The sequence below is a fragment of the Alosa pseudoharengus genome, unplaced genomic scaffold, assembly GCF_046254945.1.
Source record: "Alosa pseudoharengus isolate Yale_2024_CS ecotype anadromous, Long Island Sound unplaced genomic scaffold, YU_APseudo_1.1 YU_APseudo_1.1_scf_11, whole genome shotgun sequence".
Taxonomy (NCBI): domain Eukaryota; kingdom Metazoa; phylum Chordata; class Actinopteri; order Clupeiformes; family Clupeidae; genus Alosa; species Alosa pseudoharengus.
The window spans coordinates 7,192,501-7,210,000 of record NW_027468576.1 but is presented as its reverse complement, the minus strand read 5'-3'; the positions used below and the strand labels follow the sequence as shown (position 1 = coordinate 7,210,000).

At 42.9% G+C, this 17,500-nt stretch overlaps 1 protein-coding gene across 3 annotated transcripts in view; it reads right to left on the bottom strand.

Annotated features, from left to right (window-relative positions):
* Nucleotides 1-17,500, bottom strand: part of pde4ba (phosphodiesterase 4B, cAMP-specific a) — a 160,889-nt gene that overhangs the window by 45,831 nt on the left and 97,558 nt on the right. For 2 of the 3 annotated variants that reach the window (XM_076277872.1, XM_076277873.1), the window contains 3 exons: nucleotides 1,863-2,057; nucleotides 986-1,022; nucleotides 823-893 (listed from right to left, as the gene is read on the bottom strand). In XM_076277872.1, coding sequence (XP_076133987.1) covers nucleotides 823-893; nucleotides 986-1,022; nucleotides 1,863-2,057 — 303 coding nt within the window. Of the gene's footprint in view, nucleotides 1-822; nucleotides 894-985; nucleotides 1,023-1,862; nucleotides 2,058-14,306; nucleotides 14,528-17,500 lie in introns of those variants that run through there. The other variant, XM_076277874.1, reaches the window with a different exon arrangement.

Here is a 17,500-nt window from a genome sequence, read left to right as displayed (position 1 = left end):
GACGGTGCCAGAAAATATTTGAGTCATAACAGTAATTAATCCCCCTCCCCCACCCATCAAAATCACAGCATTGTCTGCAATACGCAGGTGCCAGCATGACTGCAAGGGGTTGGATTGGAAAGCTACTCTCCTCAGCTTAACAGAGGCGGCTAATGGAACAGTGTCGTCGCTCTGACGCAGCCAGTGGTAATTCTGGATGGGATAGAGGAGGGTGTGAAAAGAATTCCCTCCACCACCTCTGCCCAGGGTGGAAAAACATCTTATCCTCGAGGAATCTCTGGAAACCCACGTCAAAAAATTTGTGTTTTCCGTAATTCAGGACGAAAGCCTACATGTTAGGTGGAAAATGGGATGATAGGTAGACAGCAGTACCAGCGTCAGAGTCAAATGTGGTGGCAAAACATTGGGTAAGGCGCCCTCTAGTGGCCAAATCTGTGAAGGACATTGCAGATTTGATTTGGAAGTTGAAGCCTTTCCTCTAACTTTGATCCAGCTCTTTTACTTGAAAACGGCTGCACTCAATTACCAGTTCACTTGAATCTCAGCTCACGCAAAGCTTCCTGCCCCGTCTTCTGGTAAATACTGACACATATGACCAACAATAGTTTCAGATTTATTATGTGATGTTTATGAGGAAAATAAATAAAATTAGTTGGGGTATGGGGATATATTAGAATATTAGACTGAACGTCATCTGTATTGGAGTACCAAAACTAGAATGGACGGTCTGCAAAGGGTTAGTGAAATTATGATGTTGGTGAAAACAATGATTACAGGCATTAGATTTCTTCCATATAACCTATTAACATAAAGAAAACTTACTTGTTGGAGGCACACTGGACATTGGTTAAGACAGTGACGTTATTTCTTACACTTCGAAGGCTTGCAAGAACCTGGTCAGGAAACACAAAAAAATGTATGAGAAAAATAAATGAACACACTTCACAAGACCAAAGGCTGTTGCGATGGCTGGTGTCGGACTCACCTGAGCGAAAGGTGTGACGATCAGATCATCCCCGTGCCTGAGGATGAGAGATAGGAAATCATGTCACGTGCCTTGCACGACTCAAAGTGAAACCATAAGTGTTACGAAACTCAAGTAACAATTGCTTGCATCAGCCCATCATGTCACGTGCCTTGCACGACTCAAAGTGAAACCATAAGTGTTACGAAACTCAAGTAACAATTGCTTGCATCAGCCCACCACTCCTTGCCTTCGTCAGTGAATGGGAAATGACAACCCTAGGGTGCCCATGGTCTCATTGGGAAAGAATGCCCCTCATCAGCGTGCCAGTAACTGGGGCCTTTATGTTCTCCCGAACAGTCCTTTAGGCCTCTTGTGTTACTCCAACAGGCCAGGTTCAAATTAGCACAGCTGAAAACTGTACTCTTGCATAACTAAACAGAGACTATCGTGGGGAAATGAGACAATGACCTTACATTCCCTCTGGTACGGAAATCTACCACTACTACATCCCCAAAACCCGCAGCCACATCAGGTGGCCCTTGTTGTGGTGTGTGATGGTGGTTTGCGTGACTCGAAGGAATTACGGACCGCTCATCAATGATGTTTCCATCACTGGGACCCTTAATTGATGTATCCCTTGAGGGATGGAGGCCATGACACATGCTCACTCAGAGAAACATGTCCTGTTGAAATACTCTACACAGCACATGCATGAGTGGCTCATTTACAGGCTGCTCTCAACAGCAAAACAATGATACACCCACTTGACTACGTCATCATGGGAATTGTAGTTTTCAGACAAATACACATGCAGGCACACTGTTGATCTGATTCATTTCCTCTAGTAAACAATGGCAGGCAGACTATACTGTGAAGTGGAGCCAAAAGCACTCACAACTCGGAGGCGATGGAGGAGTTCCGTGACATGGACTTTGGCGAAAGGTCATAGTCGCTGTCCGAGCGGTAGAGGAAGGACTCCCGCCGCTGGTTGTGGCCCGGGAAGTTGGTGTGCAGGACCAGGCCCGAGCCCGGCGAGGCCTGAGGGTCCAACGGACTGCAGCTGACGGAGGGGCCATTCTCCACATCGAAGCTGTGACAGAAACACACACACACACACACACACAGATCAGTTCACTGAGATCAACACAATAATAAACATACACACACACTTTACACAGTATCATAAACACAACACGAATATTATGAAAGTACGACCAAAAACAAATACTGTAATATAATCAAAAATACCAGAAAAATTTTTAAACAGAAGTTCAGTTCAACATGACTGACTGTACTGACAGACAAGACTGTAAGCTTAGTCACTACTCTACCAAACAGGACAAAAGTATTAAATGCCTTAAAAGAGATAAGAAAGCACTGATATGATGACATACATATCAGAGCACAAACATTCATAACCATGATAACATCAGACCTCCTGGACCTCTTCATTTCCATGCCTATTGCTCAGTGATCAATTTCACTGAAAAAAAGAACCGCTGGATTTACTTGATTTTATTGAGTACGGTTGCACATGAATGAAATGTCTAGAATTAGTCCAACATTTCTCTTTCAGTGTACAAAATTGATTCTTGCCGTGGTTACCCAATTTGATCAAGTAATTCCAATGAAATTGTTTAAGTTAAGCTAAACATTAAGTTAAACATTTATGTAATTTCAATGTGATTGTGTTATAAAAGATCGATCCCAATGCCCCAGTGCAGTGACGGGGACACTGTACTGTAGGAGTTGTCGTCCTTCATATGAGACGATAAACCAAGGTCCTGACTCACTGTGGTTAATAAAGATCCCACGGCATTTATCGCAAAGAGTAGGGGGTTCCCTGGTGTCCTGGCTAAATTCCCAACCTGGCTCATTCAATCTGGCCCCCTAATCATCCCCCAGTGTAATTGACTCATTAATTCCCTTACTCTCCACTTCAAGCTGATGTGTGGTGAGTGTTTTGGCGCATAATGGCTGCCGTGCTTCACCCAGGTGGGTGCTACACAGTGGTGGTGATTAGTGAGATTCCCCATTCCCTGTGAAATGCTTTGAGTGTTAAGAAAAAAAGCGCTATATAAATAACCTGTTGTTGCTGTTATACAGGTGGCATGTACTGAGTATTAGTATTGCAACATCAAAGGAAGATCATTTTGATATTAAAGACTTGAAGATGAAGCCTTAAATCTGAAACATGCTGATTATGTCGTGCCACAGTATTACAGTATGTGCCATGTAACCCACTGGTCTGACACAGTTTCATTCAAAACTAGATTGTTTCATGTGATTGTAAGGTAATATGGTTTGATAAAATGGACAGCTCTGACTTTTCCTTTTTCACAGTGTACTCAATAATTCACCTTTCAGGTTCTTTATGCTTCATCATCCCCTGAGAGTACAAATGGCAGCCCTCCTGTGCTCAGTACTGCACTGAGTAGCACTCTCTCCCATGGAGGCAGTGGCAGGGCCCACGCTTTATACTGCACTCACACTGGGGACGTGGAGATGGAGCTTGAGGCTAATTCAACAAAGTTGGTCAGTTTATAATGTTTACTGAGCTGTTCCACTTAAAATGACCAGATGGAGCAAGCAGTAGCACCTGTACTACACTTCAGTCCAAGTGGCCACAGGGACCCAGGTTCCATTTGCTTTTTTGTCTGTCTTTACTATTCTATATACCGTATCCTCCTGAGACCCGGGTTATACATTTGAATGCATTTTTTTATTTCTCTCAGGGCCCCATCTTGACAGTCTAAAACGTATGGTCACTGGCAAAAAGCTTATTTAAATTTAGTGGGATGTCCAGTCCACATTGGGAGTGTTTTCATTATCAAACATCGGGCGGATGGCGCAACAAGGCATTCCTAGGTTTCTTAAACAGTTATGGGTGTTTTTTCTGCATCTGTCATTCCCTTTAACAGTGTGCAGCACAACTTTAAAGAATGCATTGGTATTTTAATAGTTAGCGGCGCATTTGAAGGAATCTACTTGCGAGACCGTATGGAACAGTTATTACACTAAACCATGCTTTACTAAAACCTAACATAATATAGCCTACACGCATTTGCACTCATCTTTTATTTGAACTCATTGGCAAAGTGAAACTAACTTCACCGTGGTGTCAGTCAATGACAAAACAGTTATATACAGTTAATTACTTTCACTATTGACTGACAATGGGTTACTATCGAAAACATAGCTTGGAAAAGCAACAATTACCCCAATAATGTTTGAATGACTGAATAAAAAAGGGTTCTATGCAGAGGAGTTGCTTACATCTGGTGGCAGTGTCTTCAACTGTGCTTCATATTTGCCTCTCCGTCATTACCAATTTGCAATGATGGTAAATAACTACTCATTGTGAGATGTATTTCATAATATCTTTATTCTAATTATGTTTTCCGTTGTAATCGTGTAATTTGTAATGTTTTGCATGGATGTGCGCTGGTGCATGTTCATGGATGATAGAAGGATGGTGCGTTGTGCACCCACCCATACCACTGTTGATAATGCGCTCTTAAAATAACATATGAACAACTTGCCATGGACTTCCGTGCCGTGTACGATAGCGATTTTTAGACAACGCGCCAGACCACTCCTTAGGTTGTTAATTGCAACACCCCTTGGCGCATTGTTTAAAAAAGAGAATGTGCAAAATACGAAAATAAACTTTGTGTTGTTTTCCGCCATGTGCCAGTGTGAAAATAGGGCCCTCAGTTATTTTGGTTTATTAGGGCTTCGTGGGTATACAAAATAAATGTCATCTCTGTACATCAAGTAGTTTTTGAGGAAAGTGATGTCCGATGAGGACATTGGGTCTGTTTTACCATAAAACACAATTAAATCGCCATTGTGTAACCAAAGTGTAACTCTGTTTATTTCATCAGAAAACCGATAAAAGCTTCCTGATGTGTTACAATAAAAAATAAATGTGAAAAATGTATGCCATATCATACTAGAGCTGTTAAACAAAGAAGTTTCAACACCATAAATTACACTGGTACTCTACCATGACGACAGTTGTCATGTAGGTTGATATCGACGCCATCTTGTATACAATGTAATGTGCCAAGACAATGTAGCCCAATGTGCTTTTATTACTACTAACTGGTACAAATAACTGTCATAAAATGAGGGCAACAGAAATGTATTCAGAATATTGAAGTAGAAAGCCTAAATGTTATGTACTCAACGAGGACGCAGGGTCTCAGAAGGATATAGCTGCCTAAATGCTAATCTCTTGGTTAAGGGAAGTGTAGTGTAAATACATGTGTAACTATTAGCTTACAAGCTAACTAGCTGACTAGCGCAGCAGGTAGTCTACCTGCTCTACGTCTTATGTGTGCCTCATCATTACAGCCTTCGGTCTAATTCAGAGGCAAACCAAATCCAGTCCTCAGGATTTGGTTCGCTGACCTCTAAGCCATTCAATTCAATCTCGTTCAAGTGACAAAGTGACTTGTAATGGAAGATCAGCTGCAGTCGTAAGAGGATTTGAGCTCTTTCATAAGACATGGTTTGGTAGTAACACACAGCGACATGGTGTTCATAATCCAAAGAGCAGTGCTTTAAAACCTCAGACAAGCTGCTCTTTCACCTGCTGGGTCAACCAGAGAAGCTGTATGCACACACGCTTTTGTTAATACAGTGACCACAAGCGCATGTCAAGTGAATGTGATTGTGGTGATTTATGTACATTTATGTGGAGTATGTACTGTATATGTGTGTTGAATATATCTACTGTATGCCCAGGTCGGTGTGTGTATGCGTGTGTGGTCAGTGTGATGTGTATGCGTGTGTGGTTGTGTGTGTGTGTGCGTGCGTGCGTGCGCGTGCGTGCATGCGTGTGCGTGTGCGTGTGTGTGTATGTGTGCGTGGGTGATTATCAGATAAAACTTTGAAAGGTTGTGATATAAACGATAAAAAGATACATGAATGGTACTGTATAAGAGAATGGTTAGAACTGTGAAGTGAGCCAAGAGCTATGTCAGCCGACATTACAAGTGTAGAGGCACTGTAAATATTGACAAGATGTACAGTACAAGACAAATTACAGATAGATACAGAATACCGTAACTGGAGAGGAAGTGAGAGAGGTGGGGAGAGAGTGTGGAACTCCCCCAAGGGACGATGGAGGGGAAGCAGGCGGGGGGAGGAGAGGAGGGGGGGGGGCTGATCTGATCTGGCAGGACTCAAGGTTTCCCAGCAGCCAGGGGGAGAGTGAGTGAGCGAGCGAAGCCAGTGGCCCTGCGTGGCGCGTCTGGACAGGAAGCCGAGACGAGCTACCTCCTGGCCACATGAAAAGAACAGACCCCTCCACCGATCCCCCCTCCCCACGTCAACTTCAGGCCAGCCCAAAATAAACTGCTTTGAGGAGAAGCAGAGATGAGTTCAGATTGGGCTGTCATCTCTGGAGTGGTTGGAAAGAGGGCAAGAACAGCAAGGGAGCTGAGAGTGTTGGAGAAGAAAGAAAAGATTACGAGTGTGTGTGTGTGTGTGTCTGTGTGTGTGCATGTGACAGAAAGGAGTATGTGAGTGTGCATGTGTATGCACGTGTGTGTGTATACTCCCATGTGCACTTGTGTGTGTGTGTGTGTGAGAAAGAGAGGAGTGTGTGTTGGTGTCTCAGCCGATGTGGGTCTGCCAGCACGTGACCACAGGGCTTGGTGCTTGGCACCCAGATAGAAATAGCAGTAGGACAGAGAGCTTTTCCAAAGAGGACGACTAACTCTCCTTCAGAGACATTGTCACACTTAGTAGGTTGGTTAACTGCCACCATCAGGCCTTTCAACAACAGTGGGATGTCAAAGAGGACGGTATAACGGTCATATAACATTTAGTTTCATTATATCTTAAACAAACAGCAGAGCTATGCACCTACCATCCTAAAAAGTTATGTTTTGTGAGTGACGTCATGAAGTGTGTTTTGAACATGAATAAAGGAATGCTTTCCGAACAGAATGAATGAGGCTTTTATCCTCTTTTATCAAGGCATGGTGTTATCGTGCCAGCAGTAAAACAAACAAGCTGCTTGGACATATTGCTGCACTCACTCTCTTGATAACACACCACTCAAGAGAAGGACATCGTTGGGCTTCTGCCTAGAACAGCAGCAGAACACACACAAATACACGCATGCACACACACACACACACACACACACACACACACACACACACACACACACACACACACACACACACACACACACACACACACATGACTTTGCTCATGATCATGAAAGTGCTCTGTTAGACACATCGCCAGCATCCAGTGGTGGCCAGATCAAAATGCTTCAGATATTACATTGACCTCTAAATTGATGGCTTCCTCAGTGATCATACATGGAATGTTCTGAAACGACATTCCTCATCAGTGTAAGTATATGTCATTATCATAATATGATCTTATCCATTATCCTTAGGGCTTACACCACACTATTATTACATGCCATAGCCCCATGTTATGCCATTATCAGTCGCCAAATCTCTCCCATATGGTCACCATGCAATTTATACAACAGCCTGCACATACACTAGTCTTTCTCCAGCAGCTGGAAATGTGGAATACTTTAGAATGAAACAAATCTCTGAGGGAAAACTGGGTTCTGTGAGGCACTCTACAAAAAAACTCAAGAATTGTGTTATCACAACAATTTTGTAATGCACTGTGATTAGATCTGTGCCATGGTTGCAATATAAGACAAACTACTGATAATAATAGGATAGAAACCTACCTGCCATTGGAATTAGCAATGCAAATAACTACTTTTGAAATTAACTACTACAACATTTAGAAGAGTTATATTCATACTAGCCAAGTAACTACATGACAAATGTTATTTACAGTAATGAGGAATTATGGGACAATAGATGTTGACATTAATATAAATCCACAGCCACATAAAACTGCACTTTCTTCTGTGTTGCACTTATATTCATTAAACCAAATTCCCAAAAATGTATTAACTTGTTTAACAACACAATGGTTTACAAAATCAGCAGACAATTATAGAAACACATATTACAACATGTCTGAGAGAGACCACTTATTGCCTTTAACAGATGATAATTACAGTCTGCCTGTAGAGCTGTCTGTACTTCTTCAGGAAAGAAAAATGCATATAATATACACATAAACAGGAAACCCTAATCCACCATTTGGCTGAGATTCAGGCATGTCTGTCCCCCATTCACTTAAAATATTAAAATGTGTAGCTTATGAGCTGCAGTGTCAGCATTGCGCTGTGAGATGCTAATTCCCTGTAATGAGTTCCCAGCACAGCAAACCCAGTTAAAAACAGATTCAGGATGGAGGCAGGCCAGAGGAATATAGACAGGGTCAAGAGAGTGTCTTTAGGAATAATGTACGGTAATAGTAGGAGTGAATCCAAGACCGCTGGTCATCTGTGGGGTTGTCCCTTCCTCAGTGGAACACACTGTAGTTCACTCCGTCCCCCCAGAGAGAGAGGAGGTCTGAGAATGCTATCAGGAAGTGACCCTAGCAGCCCCCAGTGCTGTCAACACGTCCTGTTCCCAGGACGCTGGCGAAACCCCAAGATGAAAAAATAGCTCTCCTTTTTCCGAAAATAGAGGCAAGCACACAAAAAGGTGTTGTGTCAGCCACCTCCATCATCTGAATCAAAGCCAAATTCCTACCTTCTCCAAATGACTGTCATTCCTGTCACAGTCTGATTACCAGTAATACATACAGTATGGCAACGACAGATGGCAACAAAGTTTCCAATGAGATGTAACGCTACATCCTTTTGGTTGGGCAATACCAGCCAACTCTTACTTTTAAAACTCAGATCAGATCAATTCAGACACCTGTGTTTGACCAAATTGTATGTGAGTGTGTGACACAGAGCGTTTTTGATGCAGTGTGTGTTTTCACTACCCAAAAAACGGTATTCACAAAACAAGGTGTTGTAGACAACACTTCCAGCAAATGAAGAGGCAAAAGTCAGCAATTAGGTGGAGCGTTGCCACAGAAAAATGACACAGAGGCAAACAGAGAGGGAGAGAGGGGGAGAGAGAGGGGGAGAGAGAGAGAGTCTTTTGTCAAGATATTAAAAATTGGGGTGCTCTTGATCCATGTTCAGTAACAGGGTGAGGGGAAGGACAAAAGGGAGTCTCAAGATGCTAGAGCACAGCCCATGGAGTGTCACAGAGAACGATGACTCTGGAGATCAGTTTAGTGGTTAAGTGGAAACCATCCACAGTGCCAATACAATAGTGTACACACTGAAAGGTGTTACTGTCCACTGCATACAATTAAATAAATGAAACAGAAAAAATAAATGAGATTGGAATGAATGTACTTTGAGATCCGCTTAAACAAACAGCAAATATTTGCTTCGCAACACAAACGGCAGATATTTGCCTCGCAACCTGGTTAGATATGTTCCTCTGGTACATATCTAACCAGGGAACTGTGGTACCCTAGTCATGAATAAGCAGAAGTGAAGGGGATGTCCTTTCATTATCAGGTGCTAACTGACTCAGGATCTGTCAGCACCTCCTTCCTCTGCTGCGCTTTCCTGGCCAACAGAAGTGGGAACAAACCCATACAGCGCAGGAAACAAGCCAACAAGAGACAACAAGCATTCAAGAGGAGGTGTGGGTGAAAAGTGCAACCACTCCACCCAACAATACAAACACTAGATGACTGGAACAGACGCACTAACAAACGCACCGACTTGGAATGCAGTCATAACAAGTGTGTTGGCAAGACAAACACATATTTTGACTATTTATCTTTTACTCCATGACGTCGTTACAACCTGGCTTTTCATTGGTGACAAAGGTAAAAGACTTGCAGCTACTAGGCAGGTACTGTATATCTGTATTTACATGTTTAGAAACACAATTGTCCTACTTAAAATAAATAAATAAAAATTACAATGTATTTGTGTCCCTACATTTTTCTTCAGCAGTTTCAGCTCTATAAAGGCTTGTGAGGAACAATTTCTATATGTGCATTTCTATATGTGCCACATACTATATAACTGCACAACCGTGAACTAGCTTCATCCATTCCAAACACAGTAAGTACAGTAACCATAAATGATGGTGAGGTGAACACTTTCCATTTCCAGAAATATCCTCATCCAGACGGAAACACAGAAGCCAGTGGTTGTTTTAATTACTTATTAAGTATAAATCATGTACTTACAAACATATTTTTTGGATAGGCTTATTTACTATGAACAAACCATTTATAAATGTGTGAACAAATGCTTTACTGATGATACATTATATATGAACAGGAAATTACAAATGATGAACAAACCATTAACTAATAAGTAACAAAAGCTTAACTAGATGTACCGCAGAGCGGTACAAAATATGACCGCCGCCCAGTCCAGCACATTTTTTCCACAAAAATAAATCACGCTGAAAGGCCTATATGATTCTAACTGTCTCACTAAATTGCATTATCCACACTCAATTCTCACTGGTATCTGCTAGACAACAAGTACCAAACCATGATTAGTTCATCGATTTCACATGTAAAATTCATTTTATACAACCCCACCCCAATCTTGCCTGTTCATAATTCTGAGAAATTTTTAAATTGTGTGTGCACATTTATGTTTATGTTTGTGGGTGTGTGTGTGTGTGTGTGTGTGTGTGTGTGTGTGTGTGTGTGTGCGTGCTTGTGTGTTTGCCTGCGTATGTGTGTTTGTGCATGTGCATGCATGCGTACATATGTGTACTGTGTGAGTATGTGTCATACGTATGATTACTGTGAATGTATGTGTGTGCGTGTGTATCTGTTTATGCACATGTGTGCACATATTTGTTTGGGTTAACATGACCCCTGGAGGCAAACATACGGAAAAAAATGGTCATCCTAGGCCCTACGGTTCTCAAGATATTCACAGAAAACTGTGTCTGCCCTACCCTCCTTTCAGGGGGTCCAGTACAGCAGGGGGGCTACAGATCAAAACGAAAAACGATGGTTCCATGCTATCCATGTGGGGTTACATGCTCACCAAGTTTCATGTACCCCGGTCTTTCAGTGTCCCGGGAATTCTTGTTGGTTAGCATTCTAAATGTACACATAAATTATTTTATTGTAAGGCCCCCCATGAACGAAAGTTCACAAAACTTGGCATGCATTCGGAGGGTGTCATAATGATCCTACACTTTCAATTTCGTGCAGTTTTGACCATGTCAGCCAGAGATATTGTGATGAAAACACCTAATATTTTGCTTTTTAATTTTTAACTAAGTGGCGCTATACATGAAATAAGTGGTAATGGGATGGGTTGACATGCCCCCTTAAGACCAACATACATTAAAAGGTGGACCTCCTAGGCCCTACGGTTCTCGAGATATTCACAGAAAACTGTCTCCGGCCACCTACAGGCCAGTTGGTGTATAGTAACATAAATTAATTTATTGTGTGGCCCCCCATGAACGGAATTCCACGAAACTTGGCGTGCATACAGAGGGTGTCATAATGATCCTACACTTCCAATTTCGTGCAGTTTTGACTATGTTAGGTCACAGATACCTGCGATTACAACATCTCATTTTTACTTTTTTGTGTTTAACTAGGTGGCGCTATACATGAAATGAGTGGTTATGGAATGGGTTGACATGGGACATGGCCCCTTGAGATCAACATACAAAAAAAAATGGTCCTCCTAAACCTTACGGTTCTTGAGATATTCACAGAAAACTGTGTCTGCCCTACCCTCCTTTCGTGGGGGGGCAGTCCAGTCCAGCGGGGGGAAAAAACGATGGTTCCATGCTATCCATGTGGGGTTACATGCCCACCAAGTTTTGTCTACCCCGGTCTTTCAGTGTCCCGGGAATCCTTGACGGGAATTTGGACATGTGAAAAAGAAAAAAAAAAGGAAAAAAAAAAAAAATCTGACTAAACCTATATGACCGCCGCTTCGCTGCGCGGCGGTCATAATAAATGATGAATTGTGTGTAGTTATTATAAAGTGTTACCAAAAATTCAAATGGCCACTCATTCAGAAATGCTCATCCACTTCAAAACTTATGAATGAAAGACCAAAGACACAAGGTAGAGAATATGAAGTTGATTTTGGTGGCAGATTGTGTGTGTGTTTTGTTGGGCATGTAAATGTCTCCACTTCATTAACTTCTTTGTGCTATTTCAAACAATGACAAAGACACTTTACTGATGTAACGTTTCAAAGACGAGGCAAGTTCTTCTAGTTCAAAGACAGAACCAAATAGCTGAAAACAGACAAGTTTGAGGCAGAGGCAAGAGGAGAAGAAACAGGACTCTAGCTTTTTTTCTCTAAATGGTGCTTGCTTTGGGATGGCAAATTACAGTTGGGAACTGCATTTTCCATGACATCCCCCAAACTGCATACTTTGCCCAAATTACACTGGCTAACCAGGGTCACATAGCTCTGCCAGCCTCTACCCTCTTCAAAACACTTGGGTACGTGCTTGTATGTGTGAGTGTGTGTGTGCATGTGTGTATGCATGTGCATAGTGTGTGTGTGTGTGTGTGTGTGTGTGTGTGTGTGTGTGTGTGTGTGTGTGTGTGTGTGTGTGTGTGTGTGTGTGTGTGTGTGTGTGTGTGTGTGTGCGTGCGTGCGTGTGTGTGTGTATTTGTGCATATGAAATGGATATCTTCACGTGTGCACGTTTCTATGCATGCCTGCGCTTGCTTACGTACAGTAAGTTCAACTTCTCATGAGAAAGTATGAAACTGACATATGAGAGCAGACCTTTAAAAAGGCGAAGTAATACAGATCGGCCCCACTGAACGTGACATCACCACGACCCAAAAGGTTGAGAAAACAAATAACGATGCTTGACTGTGCTCAGACTGTATATACGAGCCATTAGCCAATTCAGGCTCCATTCTGCTCTCAGCACAGACTTGAATCCAAAACTTCCCACACAAACATTTCTCCAGCTCCTACAAAGACCGAGCAAAACACAAGCAACGTGGCTCAGCAAGACTGGGTCACCATAGCGTCACATGTAACAACACACTATCACAACACATTATGTAAGGTCATGCCCTACCTATGGTAGATCTATTGATATGCACATATACACACACAGGCATGCACGCGTGCACACACACACACACACACACACACACACACACACACACACACACACACACACACCACACACACACACACACACACACACACACACACACACACACACACACACACATGTATATTAACACATTAACCAAACAAAGAAAGGAAGCTTCAAGCTTTCTGACTGGCTAGTGGCCTCTTGTGCACACACAGGGAGAATCCCTCCAATCCCAAGACAAACATTTGATCTCCTGCCTTTTAGCACAAATCCGCCTGACAGGGAGATTATCTCTGTTGGCATTTGGTGTCATGGGAAACCTCCACACACATTTAGTGAGAATGCATGCATGCATGCACGCACACGCACACACACACACACACACACACACACACACACACATTGTGCTCATCAGGTGGATCAGTGCTCTGTCTCTCTGGGTCTGCCATTAATGTTGCATTCATGCGTTTCATAAACAGATGAATCTTAGTGATATTATGTTAGTAAAACAAAACCCCCATCCACATGTGTGCAGTACAGTTCCCTTCCATGGCTTCCAATCAATTTGACGCTGCTGTCATAAATAATGGCATACTTCAAACTATCCAACATTACATAAACACGTCAAATCAAACAATAAGAGACAATAAGAGTTTCACATAACAGGAGATACTACTCAACTGAACAACAGAGAGCCTTGTAAGGTATGAGCATAAATGTAGTAAGCTGAGCGTGAGTGTTGGCTACAGGAGACCTCGTGCTTGTTGTGGTAACCAAATGTAAACAAATCAGACAGACACAGGTTTTGTGTCCAGAATCCCTCCGTATGTACAGTATCACAGACAAAATAAAAAAATACAACATTTCTGAACCTGAGCTTCACAAACAACAACAAGAGCAGGATAGCAAGGTGAAAAAGAGAAATGTGTGAACCCATCTGAACCAAGGACAATATGCAAAAACGTTTAACAGTGATGCTGAATGCTCTGTCATGACCATAAAATGTTATGAAACTGGAAGTTATAGAGTATTCAAATTCAAGGGGAATTTGCACAGACAAGATAAACTGAGGAGACAGAACGACGAGAGCCAACGGACAGAACAGCCGACACAATTCAAATCCATCTAGAAAAGTTTGAGAGGAAACTTTGTAGAAAAAATAGTACATTTATAAAAAGTTAGTGGACTACAGTATTTACTTAAGAGAGTTGCTCCTAGCTGTGAACAAAAACAACTGAGTGAATGAAAGAAAGAATAGAGAGCTGGACATTTCACACAAGGCTGACCTTAGAGTGGTAGTGGCGTGCAGTCTCTTCACCACCTCCTCCGAGAAGTCAAAGTGGACCCTGCCTCTGTGACAGGGTGACCGGTGGTGGAGCATAGCCCCGGTGACAACAGCCAAAGCCAGGATGCTGGAAACCAACGGCGCGCACGTGTGTGTGTGTGTATCGATGTGAGTGTGTGAGTGTGTCTGCGTAAAAACCGAGAGCGAAAGCGGCACTTCACTTTTACACGCCTCCCGTCCAGTGCGGCGCCTGCTTGGTCCTGCCGCCGTGCGTTCTCTCCCACAGAGCTGCTGGGCTGCGCTGGGCTGGGCTGAGCTGCGATGGGCTGGGCTGCTCCGCTCCAAGCCACTGCCCCGCCACTTCCTCCCCGCGGCCGCCTCAGCCACCGGGGCTGCCGAGCACTCAGCACAGCACAGCCAGGGACAGCGGCAAGACCCGGGGAGGAGCGCACACAGTGGAACGGACTCACCCATGTGAGTGTGTGTGTGAGAGAGAGAGAGAGAGAGAGAGAGAGAGAGAGAGAGAGAGAGAGAGAGAGAAAGAAGAGAGAGAGAGAGAGTGAGAAAGAAAGAGAGAGAGAGGGTGTGTGTACTGCTATTCACATATGAACACAAAGAGCTATATGACGCTGATTTGAAGCTAAGGCTATGTGGTTACAATGTGGCTTGGAGAGCACAATGTAAAGGAAATGCTCCAAAACAAAAAGACTTTGAAGCTGTCGTGTCACACACTAAGCACTGTTTCAAAGAGCACAACACATGCCGTGACATTTCTGTAAATACTATTTGGAGAACAGAAAGTGTGCAGGATATTTCCCCTCTGTGGTTTGAGATTTCTCTCATTTGCCAATATGAAGCTCAAATTAATCATTTGGTAATAGCATAACAGCCAACGTTAACTATAAACAACGTATCAACACTGCACTGAAAAAAAAGACAACTTCCATTTTTCAATAATGCTGTTTTGTAGAGAAATGGATGGCATGTTTCTTTGGAAATAAACTCTACTAATGAATAGAATTCTATGGAAGTCTACACGTCCTGGAAACAGACTTCTGAATGCCATACAGAGTCTCTTTCACTGCTGTCATGACAGCCGAGTCACCTTTCAACATAACTGTTCTTTCCTCCCACAGATTTCTATAGTAACAGTGTGATTAAAGATAGTCATCGGTAAGTGTGCCAGTGTGTGTGTGTGTGTGTGTGTGTGCTGAATATGAGCAGATGATTCCTTAAAGGGTAGCTTCTGTTCATGGTGTGTGTGAGTCTTTGGCAAGGGGACAGCAGGCCACTTTGAATGGTGTATGGGACAGCTTGTCCCTTGAAGAGCATTGACGTTGGACTGTCGGAACACAAATAAACTTAAACAAGAACTCTATAAATAAATCATCTCCTTCAAACATGCCCTCACCCTTCTCCATCTCCCTGCAGTAAAGCAATACTACACACTACAACAGACATACAGTATAGGACTCATAGGTTTTACAGAGGTTGTAACAACAATGAAATGGTCCAACGCAGCATTCTAGAATGGCTCTGGTGTGGAGATAACCGCCAACAGAGGTTCCTGTCAGAGAGATAACAGGCCCAATCCATTCCAGATCCCCCCTAAAGTGGACTGCAAGTGCTGCCTGACACATGGGCAAGCTGCCGACAGACTCAGAGAAGTTATAGCAGTCTGTTACATGTCTACTGCATGCTTCTCAATCACACAGACCAGCACTGAGCACTCCTTGGCTATGAGTGTATTCATGTTAATTCTCATAAACTACGGGAGAGCAGAAAGCAGAAATGGCTTCAGACTATTGTACACAGAGGAAGTCACTGTGAATGTCCACTGCATGTACATACAACCACGGATCAGCCATGAACATTTTAGCTTTATGAAACATAAACTTTTAGGAAAACTCTCTCTGGTAAAGAGATATAACAAAGGGAAGTTAATCCGTGTCGGAAACTAGAACAGCAACCAAACCAACAACCCCATTTCCAAAAAGTTGGGATGCTGTGTAAAATGGAAATGAAAAAGAATGCTATGATCTCCAAAAAGGTAAACCCTATATATTTTTGAAAATATACTGTATGTTCGTTTTGAATTTGATGCCAGCAACACATTTCAAAAGATTTGGTAGAGGGATGGATATGTGTTGCTTCACCTTTTCGTCCAACAATAGTCTCAAACATTTGAAAACAGGCGACCAGTTGCTGGAGTTTTGAAAATGACTCAAAGATTTGTTTTCTGTTTCATGACACAAATGTGACAAGTCTGGACTGCAGACAGGTCATTTTAGTACATGGACTCTTCTACAATGGAGCCATAATGTTTTATTATTTGCAGAATGCAGTTTAGCATCATTGACGTGAAACATTCAAGGTCTTCCCTGAAAGAAATGTCTGGATGGCATTACTCAAGACCTGTACAGTATACATCATTCTGCTTATATGTTCTTTTTATACCCAATCATGTTGCCAGTTAACCAAATTAGTTGAGAAATGTTCCTCTTGTGTCTTCTGTAGCTTTACGCAACTTTTTCAGCCTCTTGTTACCCCCATCCCAACTTTTTTGAGATGTGTTATTGTATATTTTATGAATATTTTTCAGGATTTTTCATGAGATGATACATTGTCTATGTTCTTTTTACAAACTAATATGGGCTTATGTGATTGGGCTAATGTGACAAATCACCACATTTTGTTTTTATTTCAACAACTATTAACTCTGTCTTAGCCAGTGAGCCCAGCGCCACACCAGCGTGCTGGATGTCCAGCCCAGGCCGGCCGCCACAACACGTGGTCCCCACCATAATGCCCTGCGACGTCACTGCGAGGGCATTCCTGGCGTGCTTGTGTCAGAATAAGTCACTATTGTTCCACTCCTTTCAAGTGCACTGGCGCTGGCACGCTGGATTATGTGTGCCAGTGGCAATTATTCACGCACGCCGATCGCCGTGGTAACACCAGCCTGAGGTTAAGGGGTCAGTATGCAGGACTCTTGTCCTGGAGTGTGTGTGTGTGTGTGTGTGTGTGTGTGTGTGTGTGGGTGGGAGACTGGGGGTTTCGGAGGGTCGGTGCGATGGGTCAGGATTGAGTCACTGTCATGAGCTGTGCAGATGATCCCTCTCTGACTGATTCAGAGCCTGTGAGTCAATGGGGTGATAAAAACAACCCAGCAGCTCTGAATCAGCGCAGGTGTCC